General features: G+C 43.4%; 2 protein-coding genes and 1 long non-coding RNA gene across 7 annotated transcripts; 1 reads left to right on the top strand and 2 right to left on the bottom strand.

Annotated features, from left to right (window-relative positions):
- Positions 1-425: 425 nt before the first annotated feature.
- On the bottom strand, positions 426-22,525 carry LOC100703606 (ankyrin repeat and IBR domain-containing protein 1). 3 transcript variants are annotated; one of them, XM_005478533.4, is made up of 21 exons: positions 22,351-22,524; positions 17,715-18,044; positions 13,671-13,842; positions 13,412-13,543; positions 12,341-12,532; positions 10,122-10,239; positions 9,792-10,012; positions 9,085-9,173; positions 8,824-8,968; positions 8,501-8,661; positions 7,893-7,981; positions 7,517-7,647; positions 7,248-7,382; positions 6,034-6,120; positions 5,844-5,910; positions 5,467-5,612; positions 4,859-5,037; positions 4,598-4,649; positions 4,354-4,407; positions 4,082-4,205; positions 426-3,750 (listed from the first exon to the last, which is right to left on the bottom strand). In XM_005478533.4, the coding sequence occupies exons 2-21, from the start codon at positions 17,900-17,902 to the stop codon at positions 2,879-2,881; spliced, it is 3,354 nt and encodes a 1,117-aa protein (XP_005478590.2). In that variant the 5' UTR covers positions 17,903-18,044; positions 22,351-22,524; the 3' UTR covers positions 426-2,878. The 3 variants fall into 3 exon arrangements, with proteins under 3 accessions (XP_005478590.2, XP_005478591.2, XP_025758122.1); XM_005478534.4 differs by having other exon boundaries at positions 426-3,747; XM_025902337.1 differs by lacking the exon at positions 4,354-4,407 and having other exon boundaries at positions 22,351-22,525.
- Positions 22,522-24,516, top strand: LOC112843515 (uncharacterized). The gene is made up of 2 exons (XR_003215910.1): positions 22,522-22,637; positions 22,838-24,516. It is a non-coding gene; the product is annotated as an uncharacterized LOC112843515 (long non-coding RNA).
- LOC100703878 (receptor-transporting protein 3) lies at positions 23,906-26,228 on the bottom strand. 3 transcript variants are annotated; one of them, XM_019350886.2, is made up of 5 exons: positions 26,112-26,228; positions 25,743-25,914; positions 25,528-25,581; positions 25,191-25,267; positions 23,906-25,100 (listed from the first exon to the last, which is right to left on the bottom strand). In XM_019350886.2, the coding sequence occupies exons 1-5, from the start codon at positions 26,185-26,187 to the stop codon at positions 24,922-24,924; spliced, it is 558 nt and encodes a 185-aa protein (XP_019206431.1). In that variant the 5' UTR covers positions 26,188-26,228; the 3' UTR covers positions 23,906-24,921. The 3 variants fall into 3 exon arrangements, with proteins under 3 accessions (XP_019206431.1, XP_025758124.1, XP_025758123.1); XM_025902339.1 differs by lacking the exon at positions 25,528-25,581; XM_025902338.1 differs by lacking the exon at positions 25,528-25,581 and having other exon boundaries at positions 23,906-25,267.
- Between the last annotated feature and the right edge of the window lie 518 nt (positions 26,229-26,746).

The raw sequence follows: 26,746 nt of genomic DNA, 5'->3' as shown, positions 1-26,746 counted from the left end.
TTATCACTTCAGGTTTCAGAAAATGCTTAAAAATCAGTTTTAAGTGAGTCAGTTTGAGTTTTACAAAGGGTGTCTTTGTATTTGTCTGGCATACCATCAAAGGACATTTAAAATCCTCACATTTATTCTCATTTCACTCCCCAGAGCACCAAATCAGTCCTCATCACAGCAGGCAGTGTTTAGTTCCCTTGTAAACATTGTATTTGGGCAATAAAGTTTAAAGATTTGAGGCTTGATGACATCCCGGCAGTTACATCTCAGAGGCGGTGTCAAATCAAAGGTCAACATTCACATAAAGTGTTTTTTAATCATCGTGGAAAAGCAGCGGATTCCTTCAGAGAGGCTCAAAGAGGTTTTTCATTCAGGGCTGAAAATGTGGGCGCTGCGACTCACCCGGGGGGGGGGGATAAAACAAAATCAGTGTATTAAAGTGTTTTCATCATCATCTTTCATTATGAAGCATGTTTAAAAAGCAATGACACTAATAAATAGCAACAGATAAATACAATCAGAACAAAACAAAACAAAGAAAAAGGCACACAGATCCAACAACTCTGGTCTCAACAGGAAGAAACATCTTGTCTATAATTAAAGGAATAAAAAGAATCAAATACAGTAGAAACCCAAACCCACGTCCCGTCAATTAGAGCACACTGCAGGGCGCTATAGGTAGTGGAAAAGATATGATAAAAAGTTACATAAAACCATAAAATGTGCTCACATTTACAGTATTTGTTATGCCTGCTTTGGCTCAGAAACCGCACGACTCAAAGAACCGACTCACACGAGCACCAAACAATAAACAGATTCATGAATCAGTGCAGCAGCGTTTTAACAATATATTCTCATTTATTTATTTTACAGTCGTATAAAAACTGTTTACAGCAGCTTCTGTGAAGACAAAACTTGTGAAAGTGGCTGAAATCTCACTTTTTATGAAAAATCAGCTTTTTTAAATGTGCTGCAGTGTAAAGTCAAACTTTAAAACACATTGTGCATAATCCAAAGTGATAAAGCATATTTTAGTTTACCGTCTGCTAACTGTTTACTCTTTTAATTGGTTAAACATTTAATAATTTTAATTGGACGACTTGTGTGAAGCACTTTAAACCTGTTGACTGTATTTTATTTATCAGGTTTAATAAAGTAAAGGATCATTCTGAAGTCAGTCTTCAGCTTAAAATGCCAAATTATTTCCTCCGTGATATTTGTAGTTTTTTAAAATCAAAGCAACTATGAATGATCTGAGGAGGTTAAATACTGGATATCATTATTCTCAGATTAATTTGATTGGTTGATGCATTACCTCATTTAATACCCACTGTATTTTGTCTGCTACGTGAGATCTGGTGCACAAGTACTGAGCCAAAGTGGCAGAAAAACACTGTAAATCTCTGCAGATTAAACATGAAGATGCATCTTTGATACAAAACATTTGAAATGTGCAGCGAGTGGCAAAAAAACAAAACAAGACAACCCCCCCCCCCCCCAAAAAAAGCCCAAACAGAACAAAAAACAGAGAACTCAATCCACTCTGCAAACAAGCACCCACTGAACTTCCAGCTTTATGGGCGCTGCTCTGCAGCTGGGACTGACCTCTGACCTTCACGTGCAGAGAGGTGCTGTAATAGTGTGACGTTTACGCAGCAGACTGTGCCAGCCTGCTGAAAAGTAAGATCAGGACTGTATTGGCACTAACACAAACAGGCACAGTGTGCATGAAGGTCCAGAAATCAGAATTAGGCCCTCTGATTGTACAGCACGCTATAAACAGGCTCCAAAGTTACAGTTATCTTCATATATTTGGCTCTTGGAGCTCTGAACTGGCTTGTGGTTGGGTTAGTGTGAGAATCAAGTGTAGTTAAATGAGGCAAGTTTGGATTTCAGCATGAACAGCACCAAAACTTCACCCTGAACAAACTTAGGAGACAAACAGAAGAGGTGGGGAATTAAATTAAAATAAGAAAAAAACTAAACTAAACTAAAACATGGAGCATTTTGTTGTGTTATGATATCAGTAGCTCTCCGTTCATGGTTTAAACACTTCAAAGAATAATTTGTCTGTTTTTAGAGCAGACAAAAAGCACTTAAAAATAATCAAAACGTGTATGACATCATCTTTACTGGACAGAGTCCACAGGTCTTTAAGTCCTCTCTAAATACAGTATAATACATACAGTAAACACTCCACCCCCCAAACACAGGCACCACCATCACACATCTTCCATCATCCATCAGTGCTTCTCTCTGATTGGTTTTCTTTCTCTTTATCTCGGCTCTACCTTCTCTTTCTCTCTATATCTGTCACTTTCACACTAGGTGTTCCTGCTCCGTCCACTCTTCAGGTGACCGGTCCTCCTCTAACTGAAGGACGAGGTCTGAGTCTCTCTCCATTGCCGGGGCAGTGTGTGCGGGACTGTTTCCATGTTGGGAGTGTGAGTGCGGGTGTGTGTGCGCTTCGTCCAGCGACAGGTCAGCCACACACCCTGCGTCCACACCCTCTTCTCCAGCGTCTCTTTTTTCCAGCTCCAGAGTGCTCGGCCTCGACGTCTTCACGCCCTCGGCTCCCGGTGGGCCGGTCGCCAACCCTCTGCCTACTTCCGACTCGCCCTCCAGGGGCTGCCGGATGGGGGCGGAGGTCTGGCTCTCAGTCTCGGTGTGTGTGTCAGGAGAGGAGTCCGTCTCTGTGGTGGGCGGGGAGGGGATGAGAGCCAGGCTCTGCGGGTTATTCTGGGGGTTTATGTTGTTGTTAAACCAGGCCATGATGTTATCCAGCAGCTGAGCGCTGGCTGTGGGGTCCAAGGGCTCCAGGCTCTGAGGGTCACTGGGGGTGAAAGGGCCCCCTTGGGGAATCACTGGTGAGAGCAGCAGCTCTGGCTCAAGCTCTGGAGATGGGAGGCACAACTGGGTAGGGGCTGGGGCTCTGATTTAGGGGGCGTTCGAGGGCGTAGGCAGCAGGGCGCTCTGCGGTGTAAGAGCTGCTGTGTTCAGGGCAGGGGTTGTAGGAGCTGTCTGGTTTAGGGTTGCTGTTGTACGTGGCTGCATGTTCCCGGTTATAGGAACTAGGATGTGCGGGGTTTGGAGTGGAGAGGCAGGAGGCGGCGTGCTCAGCCTTGGCTAAATATGCACTCGAATGGCAGGAAGTCTGCTCTTTGCTGTCATAACGAGGGTCTGTGATGGTGATATGATCGAGCACATATGGGGCAGTCAGTGCACTCTGGTCCTGTCTGTGGCTGCTGGGGTTGCTGCAGGCAGGTTCAGTGGTGTAAGGAGCAGCATGTGTACTGTGTGTGTATGTGTGGTGTGAGCTGAGCTGCTCCTGCGTGTGTGTGTCCAGGTCGTAAGGAGTGGTTATGCTCCCCAGTTTCATAAGGCTGTCTCCCAGCTCCAGCAGCTCTGCGCTGAGGGAGGGAGGAGGCGGAGGGAGGGGGAGGGAGCTGGATACAGAAGGCTGGGAGGTGGAGTCTGTCCTGTTAGGCGGGTGAGGAGGATCCAGGTGGGACGCGGGGAAGGATGAGCCTCTGGCTCCTGGAGGACCCTCTGTGCTGAGAGAGTGTAAAACAGCATCAACCAGGTCTCCCGCTGGAGCTGCTCTTCTCTCCTGATCCACCCTCCCCTCCATCCCTCCCTCCAGCCCTCGCTCTCGGCGCGACTCCTGCAGCGACAGCTGGATGGCCAGAAGGATGTTGGGATCGTCTTCGTCGAGCGAGCCGAGCGCTCTCCTGCGACCCTCGCCTCTCTCCGTGCCTTCTGAAACACAAAATGTCACATTAAAGCACGGACTGCTGTGCGTGGCTTGATTACAAATTGATCCCAGTGATCGATGGCTCTGGGTGCTTCGACTGGAACAGACTGATGGAGTAATAAAGTAAAATCCCATTTACTGGTTGTCTCGTGCACTGACAAGACAATTTATTAATATAGGCAGGGTCCAGAGCAGAGTGTGTGCAAATATACTGCCTGTACCGGCTGTATACAGAACAGTAAATTAACAAACACTATGCTGTATTAATCTGAAAATCTTTTTTTTGTAATACTTTATATAAGCCAGTTATACGGTGCATTAAAATGCTTGCCACACCTGTGTTGTCACTCCTCCTGCTGGTCTCTGGTGTGTTACTGCTGCTTCTAAGGCTGTGCAAACTCAGCATGTCTCCTCTGCGCCGTGGCCTGTGTCTGCGACGGTACTGGATGTCAGCATAATCCTGCAAAGAGTTATTCGAGTTCTATTATAAGAAAAAGACAACTTGAGGGAGCTATTTTGTGTCCAGCAGCTTCAAACTCTCAAGCACAGAAAACAACATTCAGCCCATCATGCTCGCCCCTCAATATGCCAAAAAACTGGTGAATTACCTGCGACTGTCTCTCTCTCTGATCTGCTCCCAGTACGGAGTGCCGACTTCCCATCTTAACACACATAAGCACACTATGTCAGCTGCTGCCGCCGCAGTCATGCATTACTACAACCTCATACACAAGTAGGTCACTAAAGCGGAGGTTTAGAAGTAGCATTAGCGAGGCATGAGCCAAGATATTAGCAGAACAAAGAAAAGTTAGTGTTTGTGAGTGTGGGGTGACAGAAGGCATTTGTGTTTACCTCAGGAGAAGCAAAGCCAAGGTACTCCCAATCCCACGATCCTCCAGGGTAACTGAAATGAATGTTAGCACACAATGTTTTGTTTTGTTTTTAGAAAAGCACATTTGAAGCAAACTAAACAACACTCAGCTTCAGTTTAAATTCTTACGCCACTTCTTTATCCCCTGAATCCCTCTAAGTGGCTCTTTGTAGTGAATTTGTTAACTTGAGCCAAAGGAGAACCATGTTGTCTCTCTGTGTGGTGTGCGTGTGCTTGCTTACTTCCTGCGAGGAGGCTCTGGAGAGTCATTGGGAGCGACGCCACGGGCCACTGATGCCAAGAACTCCTGCCTCTTCTGCTGCACCAGGCGGGCTGCGCTGATGATCTTATGGCACGGCGTCCTCAGGTACGGACGGTTGACCTTCTGGGCCAGATCCTCTACGACCATCTCCAAGTCAGTCTGGGAGGACAAACAGAAGAAAGTGTTGAACACTGTCTTCCCCCCGTCAGACTGTGTAATCATCTTGCAATCAACAGTGGTAGGTTGATCGTGCTGCTCAACCTCTGCGTGACCACTTGGTTGCATCAAGTACTTGCACTTGCAAAAATAGCGCAATCACTGATTTTTCCTAATAAGAGGTTTCCATCCCATTTTTAATCTAGTGTGACTGGAATGCAAAAAAACAACAACACTAAACCGACTCTTTTGCATGTATATTTTAACAGATGTACTCAGTCCTCTGTCCACCAAGGCCATAATACACCCCAAAATTTGTTTATGTTCTACACAGTTTACTCCTACAGAGTCCAGGAATCCCTGTAGGCACTTCAGGGGTGTTAGTCCTGTTCATGCAGAGGATGCACACTTGTTGGATATATATTAAATTACCTGCATGAGCTCAAATATCTCTTTCTGGGTGCTGCCTTGCTGGAGGAAGAAGCCGTATGGGTAAGAGCACTTCAGCACGCGCCGCGTCTTCAGCAGCTCAGTCACGCCATCCTCAATGAAGCGTGTGTCTGGGGGAGTGCCTTCACCTGCAGAAGAAAAGACACACATTTTACAGCTAGCCATGACTTTAATGAGCACAGGATTAATGTCTTATGACCCGGACGCACCAAAGCTTGGGTGTGAGTCTGAAAGACATGATCTATTTGCGCTTTGGCAAAAACAAATATGCTATTCTCGGGCAAATGGCTTGCAGCTGACAAGCAGTTTACTCAGACTTCTTTTAAATCCTTTTCATGAGATCAGTGCAGGACACTTACGGCTAATGAAGGCCCTGCTCAGCTGCTCCATCTTCTCTTTAGCCGTTTTTAGCAGCTTTTGTTCCAACTAACACACACAGAGAGAAGAGAGAATACACACACCAAATGATCACGAGATGTTTCTCTGGAAGCATTTTAGATTTTTGGGCGAGGTTTGCATCGTTATGAACGTATCTGTCAAGTGTATTACCTTGTAACTGTGTTCATGGTTCTTGAAGCGAGTGTAGTAGTGCATGAAACGGTCCAGCTCCTGGAAACTTTTGTGCTTCTTTTCTGCCTGTAAAAAAACAACTCCTACTTCATTTAAACTCCTCTGTGTGTGTGTGTGTGTGTGTGTGTGTGTGTTCACTGACTGTACTCAGTGAAAGAGACTGAACAACTTGTATATTTGTGTGAATACAGACTCACTCAGCTATACCTATTTAGCTGCTATGTATATATCTAATCAGCCAATCACATGGAAACAACTCACTGCATGTAGACAGGGTCGAGACAACCATTTGAAGTTCAAATTGAGCATAAGAGTGAGGAAGAAAGGTGATTAAAGTGATTTGGAACGCGGTGTTGTTGTTGGTCTGAGTATTTAAGAAACTGCTGATCTACTTCAAGGTTTACAGAGAGTAAGAAGAGAAAATATCCAGTGAGCAGCAGTTCTCTAGGTGAAAATGCCCTGTAGATCCTAGAGGTCAGAAGAAAAAGGGCACACTGCCATGAGCTGATAGGAACACAACAGCGATAACAACTACGATATGCAGAAGACCTAAGAACAGGAAACATACATGCTCAGTGAAATTTGACAGAGGATTGAAAAAATGTTGCCTGGTCTGATATGTTCCAATTTCTGCTGCCGATGACAAAGTCAAAAATAACATGATAGCATGGATCCATCCTGGCTTGTATCAACAATTCAGACTGGTGTTGGTCATTTAATGGTGTGGAGGCCCCCTAGTACCAAATAACCATCGTCTAAACACCACAGCTGCTCCATCCCTATATGACCACAATGTAAGCGTCTTCTGATTGCCACTTCCGACAGGATAATGAACCTTGTGACAAAGGTTAAATCATCTCAAACTGTTTTCTTGAACATGAGTTTACTCAGCTCAAGTGGCCTCCACAGTCACCAGATCTCAATCCAATAGAGCATCTTTGGGATGCGGTGAAACACGAGATTCACATCACAGCTGGGCAGGCAACTGTGTGACCCTATCATATAGTTTGGTGACATCCAATATGGACCAAAATCTAAGAGCAATGTTTTCAGGGGGAAAGGGGGTCCAACCAGGTACTAACAAACTGGACCTAAAAAAAAGTGTCCAGCAAGTGTATTTTACATCAGTGGAAGCTTATATGGGATAAACTGAGTGTGTATTCTCCATTTTATGAGCGAGTGATTGTTTATACCTCTACAGTCATCTCTTTGGACTGCTCTTCAAGCTGCTGGATGACCTCATAGCGAGTACAGCGATAGTAGCCACCTGTTGATGAGCTGTGTTTCTTCCACTCCTCCAGACAGATCCAACAGAAGTCATACTTACACTACAGAAAGAGAAAATCATCAAGGTTAATTTATCAGGAATAAAATTAAATACAGAAATTTTTTTTAATACACCGAGCAATCAACATTCATGCCTTTAAACGAAGACACACAGCAGATAGAGTTTAGTGTGTACCTTGGCACACTGCATGTGGTTGCAGCCCTCATTCTTCTGAATGGGAGACTTGCAGTTGGCACACGGTTTGGAGTTGGTCAGCAGCCACAGGCAGTTAGCAGCATCCTCATAGGCCTCGCTCACACCTGCCACTGTGGGAAAGCACACACAAACACACAGGTGGACGCACACACATTAGCAACATCTCTGCAGTCTAACACCTGGCCTGCAGACACATTCCAGCACATTATGCAAATATTAGTGACTTAAACACCTGCCAGTATCATATAAAATACAACAGGCACATCCAGATAAGAGCAGCTGTCAGGACGTCTTAACTACCATATTGCTGGGCAGCTAAAGTTACAGTAAAACAAACAAAACAGCACAGGCTTACACTCCTCAGGCTTCATCTCTGTGACTTTCTGGAGCCAGTTCCTCCACATCTGACAATCACATGGCTCGTGGGCCTCGCCAAGGCACTCCCTGCAGACACCAGGAGATAAAGACAGAAGTTAATAAAGTCAAATCCAGCTAACCAAGACTACATAAGCATAAGAGCAAACACTGAATCCTAAGAGTTTCTAGGAATAAAGAAAACAGAGACGGGAACAAAAAGAGGGAAAGAAGTAAAAGTTCCTGATAAAACATATTTGGCTGGCGTGGTTTCAGATTAAACAGCAATAACTGCTTTTTTGCGTAGTAAGTTAGAAAAGGTGTATGCACAGTGTAGTTTTCATAAAACAATATTTATTCATGCCATTATAATCTGCGTGCACAATGCTGACGTTACTGCTCACACAGCAGCCTTTGTCCAGCTGCATGAACATAAAATGACTATAATATTTAGGTGTTCAGGTTAAATAACACACTAGCCTGTAATGTAACAGATCCAGACTTGTGTCCGGCTTTGCTAAATTACATGTCAGTGACAGTGTCAATAAAACATGTAAAGAGAAGGCTGTGTGAGATGAACATGTCTGAATCATAAATCCTGCAGCTTACCAGCAGAAAAGGTGACCCTTTCCACAATCAACAGCAGGGGAGGGCAGCAGGGGGAAGCTTGATGGGTCAGTGTCCCCCGGGCCCGGTCGGGTCAGCCTCACCGCCCGCTCGCAACGAGCTGCAGGACACCAACGGATGGATGGATTGTTTTCCACAAATGCCTGCAAACGGGGATGTTGGAAACAATGTCAGAGAACAGACAGAGAAGAAGTAAATCAGAAAACCTTGAAGAAACAAAGAAAATGTCACTAAATAGTGCAACAAGAAGCAAAACAAAGGCCCAGTCTTGAAGAGAAGGTGCAAACGACTATTTTGACTTCTACCTTGATGTCAAACTGCAGATAGCGCTGGTCCATCTCTCTGGAAACCACGCTCTCTATCACATGCACAGGCACCAGCTGGTAGCACTCATAGGCCGGACAGAAGATATTATGAGCATCTCCCTCCTGAATCTTTACATTGAGGAACCTGAGAAACACAAACAAACACAAACACACACACACACACACACAGAACTGAGCTAAAAACACATCTGCTTCAATAAAAAACACACACGCTTACACACTGAAGGTTCATGCGCGTACCCTTCCCAGCAGGCTCTGCAGAACTCGTGGCCACAGGACATGTCCACTGGGTCCTCAAAGACTGAGATGGAGCAGAGACAGATTCCACACTGCAGGGGGACGGAGGAGATCAGTCACATGATTTCAAATTATTTTTATTCTGTTGATAAGATTACTTCTCTTTGACATGTCATTTCCATCCTCATGCACAGAGGAGAAACACAATAACAGAACCAGTTCAGGATGTTCTGTCTTTGATTAACTCAAAGACAGAACATCTTGTCTTTGAGTTAAACGTACTTTTGAGGCCACAGATTGCTGGACTGTTGTACTTTGGCCATATCAGACTCTCTGGCATTTCTTCTATGGCCCAAACAGCTTTTATCTTATTCTGCAAATGTTCCACCTCACAGTTCAAACATTCTGAAAACCTAACAGAAAACCTCAACGTTGATTTTCAGGCAGAATTCCTTAAGACTGACAGTAAACCAGAGGCTAATGCTTATATGGAATGACAAAGAATTACTGCTGATGGCCTTGACCCCCTTTTTAGTAGGATTAGACATTAACCTGCAACCATCAGATAAGTGAGACATCTTTTTCTACCTACAAAAAGAAAGAGCACAAAGAGTCTACCCTGTACTTTACTAAATATGCCCTCATACATGATCTATTTTTCATCATGAATGACTGATGTACTTGTATTAACATATATCACCACTGCTCACCATGGCCAGGCCCTCCTCTCCAGGCGTGAGGCAGCTGTCGGTGGTAGAAGTGAGAGTGAGAGTGAGGGGAGAGCGTGGGGTCCTAGGAGTGCGGGGTGAGGGCAGGGTGTCCCAGGCGTTGTACCCGCTAGGCGGTGGGGTCGGCATGGTGACACCAGAGCGCTGGCAGCAGCCCTCAGCGTCGGACATCCAGGCTTCCAGAAGCTTTTCTCTGTCCCAGTCTGAGCAAGTCAAACGTAATTAGAAAGATTGAGACAAACGCATGCATCGTGACAACAGCGCTCCAAGGGTTACTTAAGGTCACGTATGAACGTCAACTTTATGACAAACCATGTGCTCGAAGCAGGGCCTCTGCAGTGAAGAGGGGGGCTTGCAGCATGTCGGCTGTCTCTACAATCAACATGTCCTTCAGCCTGCGCAGATCCTGAATCTTCAACCCCTCGTAAGGCTGAGAGGATACAGAGGGGGAGAAATGTTAGGAAGAGAAAGAGAAAAACCCGCAGTCAGAAGGAAGGTGAAAGATGGAAACAAAAAAAATATAAGACTGAAATATGGGAAAAGAAGTGAAAACAATAATGTGGAAACGATAAAAAGGACTGGGATGTGGGGCGGTTGGGGGTGGAGGTGGGTGAGACAGATTAAGTATTAGCATGGATTTGGCTGCAGGAAGGAAGATCAAAATGCTATCAGCTGGCAGCAGCCGCAGCTATACAGCTGTGCTGGTGACCTCGGTTTAACTGGGACTCTGAGAGACGTGGTGTGTGTGTGTGTGTGGGTGGATCTGTGTATTACTATATATGTGTAAGAACCACTGTAAGTTGTGGATTGTGAAGAGAGAAAATCAACAAGGGACAATTTGGCCAAGAAGCTGGTGACACCGAGTAGAAATATTCTGAAAATCTATAAACAATCTGCTCAGTGTCTGCACAAATGCAAACACAAAACACTACGTACAGTTCAGGTTAGACACAGTGTTGAAACAAAATCACATACATGACCTTCAAAATACAGACAGCACATTTCGCCCCCAGATTGTTTTAATCTACACAGATTAGCAATGGTGACCTCAAGATATATAGTCTTGAATCTGAAAAATAAACACACTGTACGAGTTCATGAGGGCAACCATCTACCTCTTTATCTTCACCTGCTATGCTTACGCTTCTTATTTTCTGTCATATTCATGTTACAATGATAAACGCTTATGTTGATGTCCAAAGTTTCAAATAATGAGGTCAACGTGCGTGTAAGTAATCCGTGTAAGCCTAAAGCTCAGGATTCAGATCGCCATAAACGCTCTGCTTCACGGACAGAGCGCCTAATCTTGGATCTTTAGGATATCAGTGGAAACTGATAACAATTCTCAATATGGTCATCTGAGGCACGCAGCTCCGACTGTGAGACACAAGCTCCTCACCGTTTCGTTTTTTTGGTCACGATGGGCAACCACTCAGAAGAAAGCGGTCTTAAAGAGATAGGAGCTAAAACAGCTTGTTCCAGGCAGTGGATGAGCTTAAGTGCTGCACAAACATAAAATAAATACAGATTATTCTGTACTGTGAATTAAGCAAAGCTATCCTTGATTAGAGCTGTGCCATATCATATAATGGCAATAATACCGGTATAAATTCTGGGCTTGTCTCATTGTGCAACAACACAGACAAGCAGACACGTCTGAGAGCGAAAGCTACGTGTCATTCTCTGATAACAATTCAGTACCTAAAAAAGGAGCCACTACAGTACTTTGCAAAATATGCAAGAAACAAACAAATTTGTTTCACCACTTGAGGCAAAACAAACCATTGAGTACAACCAGGCTATGAAGAAATGCGAGGAGCAGATACTAGCAATCAAAACTTAAACAAATGACTGCACTGAGTCCCGCTGGAGCGCTCACTAGCTGCACTCCATATGACAAGAAGACCAAGCTGTGGATGGAAATTACTGATGCATTTATATGGTGGTAAATGAGGGCTTTAAGCAACTGGTTAAAAAGCTTGACCCAAGATATTTTTGTGCTTATGCCATGTCACTGCTATTGTACGTTCATCTTGCTGCTGCTCTGAATCAATGACAGTAACTTAATGAAAAAGAAGAATGGAAAATGCTGTTCATTTCATTTGCACTAATAAATGCTGCTGCCTGCACGCTGCAATCACAGATAACCTGCTATTTAGTATTTTTTTCCTCCATTATCACCAAACCCTACCATAGATATAGTCCAAAAGTGAAAATAGGGCTGGAAATGCTCCACTTAAAGAGTAATCTGGTGTAATCACATTATTGTCATACATTTACCGGTCCTCAATATCTTCATAAAATAAAAAGTCAAACCTTAAATCTGATAAATATTTCAATTCTTGTTTGAATTTGTACACAAGAGTTGTTTTCTATGCAAAAATGTAATCATAAGATCTAAATGAACATGCTTGTGCACACTGAGGATATTCCTTGTCAAGCAAATGTTTAAAAGACGCAACAGTGACTAAAAAGCTTAAAAATAACTTAGGCCAGCAGGGAAACCCTAGATCGGGTAACCACGGTCTCACCTCCTTGTACTGCAGCAGGTTGGTTTCACCATGTGCGTCTGTGTGCGACTGCTGAGCTGAAGAGGAGGAGAAAACCATCTGCGACTCCAGGCTGAGGGCCAGCTCGGTGTGGTGGTGCCGCTCGGCGTGATCGCATGGCGTCAGCTTGTCTTCGTCCTCCACAAAAAGGTCCGCCTCACTCTGGATCAGCAGCTAGAGGAGGGACGAGGCAACAAAAGGAAGGGGAGAAAGAGGGGAGAAATAGATAATAGAGAGAAACAAGAAATTAAGGCACTTTCAACAAATGACGCAGAGGAAGGAAGAGGCAAAGACAATGGGAGCAAACAGCAGGAACACAAAGGGGAAGATGAGAAAACAACAGGACAGGAAACCAAAAATATGGGAAAGGGGAAGAGATGAAAAAAAATTACAAGAGGAGCAAAGGCAAACAGTAAAAGAGATTAAAATCAACAGGAGTCAAAAGACAGTTTTTGGTAAGTATACATCAAGAAAGGTTGAAGGAAGGATGGAGAAGCCAACGGAAAAGTGTTAAAACTTTTTATCTTAAAAAAAATCGAATTTCTGACTTTCACAGGGTTTTTTACATGTGAGATTTATGCAAACCTTTATTCCAGAAAAGGTTAATTTTCTGCCTAAGTGCTCGTTTGAGCTGGTAAAATACAAAGCAGATATACCAGGAGTTGGCATAATTCAAAATCATTGGATTGCAGATTATTTGACTGTTCCAGTTACATAAAATACAGATCACCCGCAGAGAAAATAGGATTTGAACTTAAATTGACCTCTGGGTAGTGACTACACACGCAAGCATTCATACAGGGTTAAAAGAGTCTGTTACTTAACAGAAGTATCTGTATTTTACTGTCATTACAACCACTTCATATTCAAAAAGTGTATTTTAACTTTGAATCAACTAAACCACATTTTAAAAAAGGGTTAAATTATTATTTTTTAAGCACTGCCCTGGTTTTCACCTTTGGTTGAAGGTCAAAACCTCTTTGTTGGACTCCAAACATTTTCATATGCATCAAAAACCCTGGAGTTTGAACAGCGTCCAAGACTTTGTCTCACCTCCACACAGCTCTTCATGCCTGCAGCGGCAGCATAGTGCAGACAGGTGCTGTGGTGGTTGTCAGTGGCGTTAACATTAGCTTTCTCGTACTGGCCTCCCTCTAGCCTGGCCCCGGTCCAGTTCAGGATCATCTGGTAATGGAAAGACACACCACATGCTTTGTTATCAGCTGTGGCTTCATAGAATGCAGTTTATTCCCACTGCCATGCAAGCGTAGACACTAATCTATATTTGCCCCCCCCGCTTGTGCGTCTGTACCTGCAGGCAGTCTGCACGGCGCTGCTCATCCCTCTGTGGTCTGGCCAGTCGTGGTGACAGCGCTCCCTCTGGCAGCAGCAGGATCTGTGGGCCTTGGCACAGCACATGCAGGCAAGTCTCATTGTGCACATTGCGCTTGTTGGGGTTTCCTTCTTTGCTGAACAGGAAGGACCTAAATGATGCAGACAAGAATGAAGAGATTAGATAAAAGAGGGTAAAACCGGTTCAGAGGTATTCACATGTGAGGTGGAAAGAGAGGAAAGGACTGACAGTAACAGGAGGAAGGCTTGAAACAGAGTCAAAGGGAAGAGGAAGATAAATTATGGAAGTAAAATGGACAGTGAAATGAAGAGACAAGGTAAAGATGGCATAATATCGACTATTTCTGTTTAACATCTCTGAGATAATGGACATGCTGGCTGACGGGTGTGCGCACACACACACACACACACACACACACACTTAGCGGGTGATGGATGTGCCAGTTGCTCTGGGAGTAAGACTGCAGCTGCAGTTCTGTTTAGTAAAATAGTTTTCCCCTGCTTTATGTCTGTGGAAACCTCCATTTACTGATTACCTCTCCACTCTTTTATATGCCTCAGCACATTTCCCCCTTTTCAAGTTTCTTTTTACATTTTAAAAACCACAGTCTCTTTTTGTTTTTTTTTCCCCCACACCTTCCTATTTGCGATAAAGCCAGAGAGGAAAAACCCAGATTCTTTTTCATCAGCGGCACAGCACAAATAGTGTTGCACATGAAATGACTCTCTCTAATGCAAATCCAATAAAAGGAGAAGAAAAAAAATAGGATGTCACAGGATTTACAATTGTAAGGACACCAGCTGAAAAGATTCTGTAAAGCCTCGCCCTCTCTTGCACAATTTGGACATGGCAGTCGATGCTTCTGAATTTGAAGTTTCTCAGTGTGTAGTCCTTCAGTCTATTCCTCCACTGCTGCCCTGCTTTTCCACTTTTGACCCTCTTATCCTGTCAGCCACAAGCCCCTGCAGCTTCTCTCTAATGACAGTGCACTGCCAATTCATCCGCACAGCAATAATCACTAATTATTCCCTCCCAACTCCAACCCAATACCCCCTCCACCACCACCTCTACACACATATACATGCACAAATCCCGATGTTCAGGATGGATGGCCCTAATATAAGCAGGCTGTGGGGAGGTCACATGTTTTGTGTTGTTGCTGTGAAGTTATTAGTGGAGGGCAGGAAACCTCAGCGGAGCGTTAAAACTAACTACTTTGTCCTACACGTGGCTGAAAAGCAAATCAGCTTGAGGAGACTCAATGCGTCCAAGATATAAATAAAAAAAATAAATGAAGTCGGCAGTTCAAATTGACTCTTTTGATTCTTTCAACAAAAGAAAAACAAACTGTTCACAATGACGTCGGAGTTGTTATTTACATATTTTTTCCTGCAACTTGTCGTGGAGGAAGGGTTACACTTCCTGAACTACACCCAGTTTTCCAGTAATAGGTCTACTTGAGATTTTCCAGTTTGCACTTCTCACGGGATTACTTGCCAATTCGACCCACAGAGACGACTAGCAGAGAGCGAATAAACACGAAGCAGATACGTGTTAAAAATAATCTGAAACAGACTCTCCATCCAGCAGCCCACGCTCGTCCTCTGTGAGTCTTTATTTTGTCTGAGATTTCTCGGTCGTCTCTCTATTGCCACTGTCCAACTGAACTGCTGGAACAAAGAAGCCTTTCCTCTGATGCTTATCAGGAGCCGAGCGCTGCGTTCAGCACGCCTCCCTGGCCCATTATAGGTTAGTAGGAAGGAACACAAATAGCACACGGATTGATTCACTGTGTTATATTCTCAGACGCATTAAGCAGTTGCGGAGTCTCAGTTTTTTTCCACCTCCTTTAAACACACACGGCCGTGTGCACACATGCAGATACACAGATAATGCACCCCCTCTCCACCCCCCGACCCCCCGTAATCATGGAAAGAAAGGCTAAGAGAGAGGACAAATGTGAGAAGGAGGAGGAGGAGGAGAGGAGGAAGACTACTGAGTCACTGAATCAGCTGTCATGGTCAAGGCCAGCAGCTTGATTATCTCTGCAGGAGGTAACAAAGGCCCACTGGTGTGCTGCTTGCTATATTTTTCTATAGTTTGACCCCTTTTCTTAAGGCTGTGTTTGACTTAGTGACTCTTTGGTTTTTGTCAGTCTGTTGACTTGATTGCTGTTGATGGTGCTGCCTGTCTATTTCTGCGAACTCTTGTTTTGAGAAAGTGTGCAGGCGGTGAAACTCCTCACAGCACAATAGCCATGCAATGAATTCAAATCTTTTAATACTCCTAAAGAGGAACTGTAGTGATTTAGCACCGCACTTCATTAAGCAGAGAGACTCACAAGAAAGAGCTTTAAAGGAATGTACACAAAAGCGGATGGAATTTCCCAGTAAGACTTGCATAGTACTGGAAACACACTATTCCCAGAAACCCTTAGATCAGATCTGCTTCTCCAGCATCCTTATCAACTTCTCAAAGTTGTAATACAAGTTTGCGCCACATACTCTGTGAAGTCTATGAAGCTTTACATGAGATGACCTTAACAGCTGTATTTTCAGACATTAGGAAGCTTCGTGCTGATGCAAAAATGTATAAACAAGAAGCAAGAAATGTGTCAGTGAAGCTAAAAAAAAATGTTTTAGTTACTTTATTTACCAGGTTATTGTGCTTGTCTTTGACTTCACTACAGTGTGAATGTCTCACTAGTTTCTATGTAATTTCTCTCACCAGATTTCATTTTGCGGCTTGCTGCGTGTGTGCGTGCGTGTGAGAGAGCAAGCAGGCGAGGCAGAGTAGAGCAAGCAGCACGGTAGCAGAGCATGAGTGCTACTTGAGTTTATGACAACTCGTTAGCCTGCAGCAAACATCCAGGAAGTGTTAATCTGTCGAACAACTAAAGGCGGACAGATGCTGGAAGCTAGTCCTGCTTAGACCACAAGCAGCTCAGTGTCTGATTTATAGAGGAACCACCTAAGGCCTCAATCACACAGGCCTAGAGATTGGTCAGTGACCATCTGGTCAACCACCGTTCACAAAGGAAAAATTTGTTGGCAAGCGGTAGCTTAAGGCTGCTGGTTTTTGATAGGTGAAATTTGTCGCAAAGAGGATGCTGCACTGACAACCACTTTTCAACCACTTTGGTTGCTAGCAGGTTTGTGTGATCGCTTGTAGTTTGTATGAAAGATGCCAATTTGTCTGCAAACACTTGCAAAGTGGCAGTTAAACTGTGTGACGTTCGATGCGAAGTGAGACTGACAGACGGAGACCATCCCCGCCATCCACTGCTCTTTCTGTATATTTAGGGCTGTGCAGTTTCTGTGTCTGGAATGGTGAATGTACAACTTTTACACAGAAGGCTACATTCTCCACTTCTGGTTTGTGACGCACTCTCAAGTGACATTACAGCTCTTAAGAGTAAATACCAACAAATCCAGGAGGACCAGCTCTTCATTTCAAAGACAGCAGAGGAGCAATACTTAAGCCAAGTTTTCTTCTGTGCTGAATAACACAAAACAATGACAGAGAAAACAGCTGTTGTGTGCACAGTCAGCTTAGAAATAGCAGTTCTGATAACAGGTCCCGTGAACTCATTGCGTATTTAAAAAAAATAAAAAATAAAATTAGAACCTTTAACAAGACTCTCAGAAGTGCTCATTCAAGCAGTTGGTCATTTTTGAGATGGTGGCTTGCAGTTTTATATCTTACAAAGTAAGTGCCTTTAAGGGTCTAACTACATTTTATTTCCACGGCTCCTCATGGCTAATGCACTTTCCCCGCTTCCTGTAACATCATTTACATAATCTTACAGTATATATGCAACTGGCGTCTTTGGGCCTCCGCACATTAAGTGGCCTTTCTTGCCATCAAAGGCAATTACAGATATGGTGATTCTCAGAAATGTCTTAAATCTGACATGCTGCTAATTGTTATTCAATTTAACATGACTCACTGCCCTCCTAACTGCACTGGATAACTGCTGCATTGCGTGAGACTGACTTTTACCTGAGCAGACGTGTCATGGCGTGGCGGCACACATAGTGCATGGGTGTGTTGTGCTGGTACTGCTCTCCATACGATGCGTTTGGGTCCAGACCGTCCCTGAACTGAGGGTTGCCCTCGTACAGCTGCCAGGCCAGGGCCTCGTCACCGTTCACAAGGGACTTGCGGAACTTGGTGGCTGTGTTTCCCATCGTTTCGGGCTCGCAAACAGCCACCTAAAACGAAGCTGTCACCAATGCCTCACTACTCCTCTCGTCCTCCTCCTCCTCTTTCTCCTCCCCCCCGTACTCCACAGGTCACGACTTAGAGCAACATGGTTCAGCGTTTCCTTCCCTGCAAAGAAGAGAAAGGTGGGAATTGATTAGAGAGAAAATGAAGGTGGAAAGAAGGAATAAGAGCAGATGAAAACAGGCAAACAATCAAATGAGTCCATTCATTGATTAGTTACATGGACAGATGCCATTTTATAGAAAATAGAGAAGCAAATAGAGGGACAGAAAAAAAAGACAATTATAAAGAGGCCAGGCCAGAGGGGAAGGTTGATGATATCCAAGCCATTGATTTGTTAGTCGGTTGATGAAAGACACGGTCGATATTACCACAGCTGACCATTCTGTGTGTCCAGTTAGGTCACTGTTGTAAGATAAAAATAAAAAAATTCTGCATGTCTTCCAGTGTTTACATGCTTTTCTGCTACTGAGACTCTGAGAGTGTGTTAAACCATGCAGCACTAACATGCTGGACCCAAACCAGTTTTACTTTGCCCCTCAGCCGCTAAACCAAAGAATCACAAGCGTCACAGCTATGGCTGCCCCAGCAGAGCTTACTCTCCCAGCAACAGCTTATAAACCTACTGCAGATTCACAGGTTATCAAAATATAACCGCTGGATTCCCACCATTTCCTTAAAAAGAACAAAAAAGATATTTTATTGGCCTGGAAAGCTTTTTTTTTTTTTTTAATATCACAAGCAATATAAGAGATGAGAGATATGGGACACAAACAAACACTCTCTGTCCTTTCACATATTGTACATTATCTCCGCTTGATGTCCTCGTCTTCTCCACCTCTCCTTCTTTCTCTCTCTTACTCACAAACACTTACACAGTTTGGTGTGCCTTTAACACACGGTATTACATGCTGTAATGAGTGGACTGTGTAATGAGTGCATGGGTCTCTGTGTGTGTTGCGCTGTTGAGGGTATCATTACAGTCTTCATTCTATAGCCATCTGTCTGGCCTTCACAAAGAGCCTCTTTTGAGCCCGGCTACAGTTGGCCGCTGGCTGGCCGGGCTCTGGAACATTTGAATAACATGGCTGACTGCCTCCCCTTTCTTTGCTGTGACAGAAAGGGACACAGACAGGAAAAATACACACTGACAGACCGGTGAATAATAGCCACTGCAAGTTCTCTCGTGATGCACGCAGCAGACCGGATCTTGTGTGCGTTTGTGTATATCTGGAGGGAGGTCGTGGAGGGGGCCGTGGGGGGTGGTGGTGGTGGGGACTGTAGTTAATAGGTCAGTCTGTCTGTTTGGCTCTGTTTTGTGCATGCTGGTTTACTTCCAGTTCACTTCACATCTCCACGTACCTCCCTCTGTGTCTCTCATACTAAATAAGGACAGGAAGTTTGGACATGAAGGAATTTTGGAATTCCAGGGATCACAAGTGCCGCTGTTCACAGTGGGAGCGCAGCTATTGACTTTATTACACGTCATTCGATGGTGCAGTGGAACTGAGGCACAGTAAGTGTTCCACTGCTTGTTAACTTGGCACTCATCTGCTAGGCTGAATTTCAGAGGCATGTTTTATGAATCACGCTTGAAAGTCAACAATATTTAGTTAGCCTCATACCACAGAGCTACTCAGAACAGGCCTCTGATACATATGGTCTTCCCCATTTTAGGCAATGCGATAGTTGTGACGTAATGACTCATGAGCTCAAGAATCCTAAACACATGAATCCCGTCAGATGACTCCCACTAACAAGGACTCAGTCATGGTGCTCGAGCTTCTCGGAAACCCAGTCAGCAAGACACCCCCATTTAGACCAAATCATGCAAACAAAGCAATTTATGGTGAAAGTTTGGAAAGAGTCTGCAACTATTGCAACAAAACAAGTAATGGATTGCTTTTTGCTGACTTTTTTTTTTTTTATAGACGAATGAATTACTTAATATTAAACAAGATTTAATGTCATTAGGATTTTGACTAGCAGTTATTTTCTAACTTATTTATTAGCAGTCTAGTCTCATCCTTGGTCTATAAAATGACAGAAGAGTGAAAAACTGTTGTTTCAGTGTCATAAATTGTAAGATGACATAAAAAGGACTGTGCTTACTAGGGCTGGGCTATATCATACCGTTCACGGTAATACCGGTATAATGTTGGGCAACGATAGGAAAATGAAATATCGCGATAGAATATGGGTAAAACGGGCATGCGCAGTGCCTATGTTTACATACGCACATGGCGGCGACGGAGAATGAGAAGAGCGAAAGTGGATCGTTAAATGAAACGGATGAACCAGAACTGGTTTGTAAAAATGCTGCAACTTCAGTGGTGTGGAACTGGTTTAACTTTCGTCCGTCAGATACACAACAAAGCACTATTTTTGGTAGCGCATGCTAGCAGGCCCTCGTTATTACCGTGTTGTTTGGAAAATACGGCAGTGTCCCTTATAATCCCGTGTGCCTTATGTATGAATTCTGGTTGTGTTTACTGACCTCGAAACGATTTTATGTGGTACACGGCGCTCGAAAATCTGTCAAATGTTTTAGTACGACTTTGCTAAGCTACGAAGCCGCACCGCTTGATGGATTGTCGGAGCATTACGGCTATCGTACGCAGGCGCCTCGCGGAGTGATATGTACTGTGCTTCAACATAATATTACCGTATTGTGTGTGTATGACCTCTTTTTAAGTTTTGTGGATATTATACATGGTTATGCTGAGGATATGTCGGCCAATTTCCACTGGAAATGCCTTTTAGTTAAACTGTCAGCAAGGAATTTGCACTGTTACATTTTTATATAACTTTATTGCACATAAAAAAACAGCTGCTTGTTTAAGTGAAAATACATTGATGGGGTTTTTTGCACTAATAAAGTTGTGGAGTTGTAAAGTATTTTGTCTAGTGTCAGTTATATCGTCAGTTATATCGTTATCGCAAATTTTCAAATGTATATCGTGATAAATATTTTTGGTCATATCGCCCTGCTCTAGTCCTTACTGACCACTGATTTATAATAGCATTCATACCAGCAAATCTGAATTTTAGAGAAGACAGAACATGGCAGTGTTTGGCTGAGTGACGGAGTTGTGGATTATTTTTCTGCTGATCCAATAACTGACTAATCATTTGAGATCTAATTACAAAACAGGCATTCAATGCTGGGTTTCAGTCAGTCCTGTTAGGCGACAGCTTAAAAGGAAAAACCATACCCTCTTTCCCCTATAGTATGGGGATCAAGTTGCTTGGTTATGTTGGTGGTGGGTTGGATGACAATGCAACCATTTGTAGGGCACACTGGGTCACTGAACAGTTTAATATGCATGAAAATGATAATAATATTATTTAAGTCCAACTGAAACACCCATTAGAAGAAATTTTGGACTGATGCAACAAATATCTGTCAAAAACCATTATCATGTTCATCAAAGCTGGAGGGATGGCGGGCCTTCCAGAGCATTTTACAGCCAGTCCTGAAGCTGTTCTGAAAACACACACACACACACACACACACACACACACACTTTGTTTTGAGGATTTCTTGAATTTGTCAATCTTACGTTCCTCTGATTTTTAGGTTTTACCTAAATGTGCTGCAGACTATTCTGAAAGTAAATTCAAAGAGGATCAAAGCATTTACGTTCAACCTGCCACCATCTCACAAGCCTAATTTAAAGCGATCGCTTTAAATGAAAAAACAATCAAACACACATAAAACATGACAGCCACTGGAGTGTTGCTGCTGTTATCAAAAGTTGCTGTCAGCTGTAACACGTCAGTGGTAAAACCTCAGCCAAACTCTGGGCAATCAAGCCGCTCTATAAACTGCTGCGGGACAATGTCTGGTCGTTAAAAGGGGCATAAAACTTGTGAGTCAAAGGCAGAAGCTGCGTTACAACATTAATAATAATAAAAATAATACGATAATACAGCGCGACTGACTTCACTAGCACCTGGGCATTTTACCAAAATTAGCTGGGTCGCCGTATATCGGCTAAATATTCAGGTCAGACCTCGTGTGGGTGTCTCCGAAGTGTGTCAGCATGAAATGGAGCACAAAACAAACAGTGGCCGACTTCTCTCTGCATGTTTGTGTCCATGCGGCCCCTTGGTTAAAGCTCCTTTGTTCAACACCCGTACAGTCTGCTTGAATTACTACCCCAACTGGGAAGCGAGTGGTAGGTGTGTAGTTTCTGTAATGCTGCCGAACAAAACGCTTTGCCGGTAGTTTTAACGTTTTCGCAGGCTGTGGCGGCGCCGCTGGGAAGCGTTAACACCCAGTGCAGCTTACCTTTCTGCCGTTACCGACGCTAGCAAAGCGTCTCTTTGCCTGTCTCAGGTTAACGTTAGCGAGATATGTTAGCCTCAACTACCTACAGCCGGGCAGCATCTCCGCCGCTCTACTTACACGGTCGTCTCACTTGGTCACTACTTCATTCGGAAACTTGCGTACATCCAGGGCCATTATCCTCTGACTGTCATTCGCATCCCCGGCTGCGGTTCCGCTGGACCATCCTCTCTGCCACCGGACCCGGCGGGGACAATGATGCTGCTGCCGACAGCGGAGGGGCGAGACTGACTGGTTCGTTCTCTGTGTTGTTGTTGCTGCCAAAGGGAAAAGCGTGTTGCGCATGCGCAGCACTAACTGTCACGCAGAGAGCTTTCACCGGATTGGTCGGCTGTCTGCGCTTGCTGGTTGGTTGGTTAAAGTCAATATCAGTTAAGAAAATTAAAATTAATAATAATAATTTAAAAATGTAATTACATTTTAAAAAATTGAGAAGAAAATCTAAAAAGAAAAAAGAGAAACAATAACAAAATTTATGATGACGTTAATTGAAGGAATGAGAAATACTTTATTTGTCCCATATTTGGGAAAATTCTTTTTGTTATAGCAGTAACGAAAACAGGAGACCTAGCTGGAGGTGCCAGAGCTGGAAATGCTGAGCCTAAAAGAACATTCATGGGTGTAGTGAAAGAGGACGTGCGAAGGAGTGGTATGAAGGCAGATGATGCTACAGTGACCCCTAAAGGAAGCAGCTGAAATGATCATCATCATCATCATCATTATTATTTGTGTATGTTATTGGTTGCATGTAAATGCCTTTTATCTGTCTGATTTTGTTTATTGACCTACACCACAACTCCAAATGTCTTTTAGTCACTCAGTCTTTTGGTGTCACCAGCTCCAAAAGTGCTCCCCCAGCAGACCAACAAACTACACTGCATTCTCAGCAACTGAGTGATAGACAAGCGCCATCATTTTGCTGCACATGATTTTTGGATACAGCCTCTGCATTTGGCCTTCCAGTTCAACCTGTAGATGTGAATGCCTAGGTAGTTGTACTGCTCCATCAAGTCAACATCTTGTCCCAGGACAGAAATGGGGAATATAGCCATCCTCTTTCAGAAGCAGATGATTACTCCCAGACCACTCCACAAAATCACCCACCAGTGCGCTGTACTAGTAAAAACAACTGAACTGTTATGTTATTTGCCACAAACACTTTGGGGTTAATTCCTCATGTGAATTTGACAAATTACCAGTGTGATATATATAAACATAAATGATCATATGTCAGCCTGGAAAGCATTTTTATCTCTTTGTCCCCTTACCCTGCACCCTGAGACAATGCACCACATTTTGATAGGCTCAACTTTACAAGTCATCACATGTGAGAAAACCATGTGGCTGAAAAAGAGAAGTGCATGTATCCCTGGTGACACCTCAAAAAGGAACAGGAAATGCACAAGTGTATAAAGAGTTTAATATAAGAGCATAAAATGAAATTTCAACTTCAGTTTTGATATTGAGATATATGATCAGACAGTCAAACCTTCAGCCTTTATAGCTTGTGCACATTTATCTATTTAGTTACAAAATGAATACCAAACATTCCCCCTACAGATTTTGGTGGGATGTGATAACCACAGTTGCAATTTGGGAAATGAACAAGGCGAAACTTATTTACTTGCTTATTTAATAAAATCTCTCCATAGACATCATAACTTCAGTGTAATACAATATAGAATTATATGCATAGATTTTAACTCAAAGTGCAGCTAACAGGAATAAAAACTAGATCAAAGTACTATTTGATGTAACCACTCTGTGTTTTTGAGCATGCAATGTAGGTACACATGCACACATATAGTTTGCACACATCTGTAATTAGTTTGTTATGTTGTGAGAATTTTGGGGCCAATCAGAAATTTGCTTGTAAGCGTCTGAGTCATTCTGACCCATGAGTAGTGAAACAGTATCACAGCATCGTTAAAACTCCTGTTTTAATACATCAGCATCACATGTTTCATGTTTTTTCATGTGAAACCTTTGTCTGCTAAATGTAACAAATAAATGTGGTGAGGAAAAAAAAGCATCACATGAGTGGAATGATGATGTAATATCGATAAATCATCCATCCATCCATCCTTCCATTCATCCATCCATCTTCTTTTGCTTATCCAGGGCTGGGTTGCGGCAGCAGCCCAAGCAAAGAAGCCCAGATCTCCCCAGCCACCTCCTCCAGCTTATCCGGGGGAACACCAAGGCGTTCCCAGGCCAGCCGAGAGATATAATCTCTCCAGCGTGTCCTGGGTCTGCCCCAGCCTCCTCCCTCCTGATAAACCAATTCAAGTAAAAGTACAGTAACTGCAATTTTTGGATTATATCTCAATACATCACACCAAACAAACCCAGAAAATAATCAGGACACACCTTCAGGTTGCACAAAGCCCAAAATAAACACACAACAGTGATGAAATCTTATTATTGCTCATGAAGGTTTTCATACTCCTTATTATTATCAATAACTTAGATAATGATGAAATAATCCAGTTCATTAAGGAAACTTTTGTGTGTAAACTAGAAAAGAAAGATCTCAAGGAAACAGCAAACAACCAGACTGCAACTCACTTTACACCTCACTGTTGCACACACACACACACACACACACACACACACACACACACACACACACTACTTATCATTCTGATCCTGACAGCACAAGCCAAAACAACAGGCCTCACACAGGGTTTTTTCGTGGGGTTTGGACCTCCGTCTTGTAGCGCCTGAGTCACCTTCTTCACTCTCACCCTCCTCTCCATAGCAGTTCTTCCGAATTTCAGAAAACAATCTGAGCAGAGCCTCTTTCACCTCTTCCTTGTAAAAACCGGGGAGATGAAAATTATCATCTTGGCATCGCCGGCAGGCTTGTCCAAAAGGCCGCATGGTCACCGCCCCCTTACCGCCTCTCAGCCGATAACGGAACAAAAGCACCACACGCACCGAAGGCCAGATCCTCCTGCAGGATGCACACTGAAAACTGTGGGAGAAATTATGATTATAGACTCTGGTCAATGGTGATTTTTCAGGTTAGTAACTCTGCCTGTGTCCCATCAATGCTTTGAACTGATGTTTTTCAGTTTCAGATTGCCATGTTAGCGGAAAGCTTTAGTAATGATTCAATGATCAATCATACCATGCGAATTGTCAGAGTCATAATAAAGCAAGATAACTGTTCAATTACCGCTGTAACTAAATTGCAGAACCTGTTTTCCCCACAGAATAGCATTGTTTTAATACCGTCCATTGCTGCTCCCTGTCACACAATAACCTCGACAGGTGACCCACCTGCTCCTGTGAACATGAATAAGGTGGAGACGAAGAAAGCACAAGACAGTCTTTCTATTTATACCCACTACCTGAAAATGATTGATGCCTTTTCTTTCCAGCATAGATTCTACTATTATTATTATATACAGTGTAAGGTAAATATGACTTTATTTAATGAAACATACTTTCCATAAGCGCAGTGGAAGAAGACCTTCCAGCCTCTCTTATTTTCCTTCTTGGATAATTTGTCTGTCTGTTTGTAGCTGAAGGTGAGCGACCATGGGTCTCCATAGTCCAGCGCATTATCCCCATAGACGAGCTTCTCAAAGGTGTGTGCCCACAAGGAAGGAGCCCAAGCTGGACAAAGAGGAGAGGGAAGGACGTTAGGCTTATGCTATACAGGCATATCACTCTTTTATTTGTCATTACAAGAACACAGGAAACGCTTTTAAACGCCTTAAGTACTTGATCAAAACAAATATGCAATGCATTAATTACAAATCAATCACCCATGTACGCGTTTAAAAGAAATAAATAGTAGGCTTGTGTGTTACCTGTATATCTCGATGGTCTGATACATAAGGTCTGATATTTGGAGACCTTCTGGGAGACGAAATGAAACGTTGACATGAGACAGAGTTTGACTTGTGAATGCTGCTCTGCAGGCAGCCTCTGTTTATTTATGCGTGATGTGTGGAAAACGAAACTTAGAATTCACGTTCCGTCTAGCGACTTGTGCTGCTAGTGTGAGATAGTGCACATCTTGGTACTGAACTCATACCAACTAAATACACGGCCAGTATTGCAGATACCAAACTTATAAAGGCTTATGTTAGGGAGAGCAGTGTGATCGTGATCTATGAGATGAATCATCAGCGGTTTTCCAAATTCTGAACACATTTTAATGATCTCACAGCTACCAGCCATGAGAAGGAACAGCTCGTGTATTTTATTTTATTTACATTTTTTTCTTTTTACAATAGTCGTAAAAGAACCCGATTATGCGCTGAACTGCATGCGTCCCTGCTGAAACCCAAAGATGTTTAGTAACGAAACGTTTTAACAGTCTTTTTAAAAGCAACAGGAAATAAACAAATGTCACACAAGATGATCAAGATAAACCGCAGCTTCCCTTTATTCTTATAAGGCATTCAGATGTGACAGGCCTCAAACCAACACCATGTATACT

This window comes from Oreochromis niloticus, linkage group LG22 (assembly GCF_001858045.2).
Source record: "Oreochromis niloticus isolate F11D_XX linkage group LG22, O_niloticus_UMD_NMBU, whole genome shotgun sequence".
Taxonomy (NCBI): domain Eukaryota; kingdom Metazoa; phylum Chordata; class Actinopteri; order Cichliformes; family Cichlidae; genus Oreochromis; species Oreochromis niloticus.
This window is presented reverse-complemented; position numbering and strand designations above follow the sequence as displayed.

Bases quoted from the DNA above. Each gene is read 5' to 3' on its own strand.
- LOC100703878 (XM_025902338.1), bottom strand. From the start codon at position 26,187: ATGTCAACGTTTCATTTCGTCTCCCAGAAGGTCTCCAAATATCAGACC. The intron at 25,915-26,111 runs GTAACACACAAG...CTCTTTGTCCAG, and splicing joins CAGACCATCGAGATATACAG to CTTGGGCTCCTTCCTTGTGG. The intron at 25,268-25,742 runs GTATGTTTCATT...TTTCTCCCACAG, and splicing joins TTCCACTGCGCTTATGGAAA to TTTTCAGTGTGCATCCTGCA.
- LOC100703606 (XM_005478533.4), bottom strand. From the start codon at position 17,902: ATGGGAAACACAGCCACCAAGTTCCGCAAGTCCCTTGTGAACGGTGAC. The intron at 12,533-13,411 runs GTGAGACAAAGT...TCCCTCCTCTAG, and splicing joins GCATGAAGAGCTGTGTGGAG to CTGCTGATCCAGAGTGAGGC. The intron at 5,911-6,033 runs GTAATACACTTG...TGTGTGTGTTAG, and splicing joins ACCATGAACACAGTTACAAG to TTGGAACAAAAGCTGCTAAA.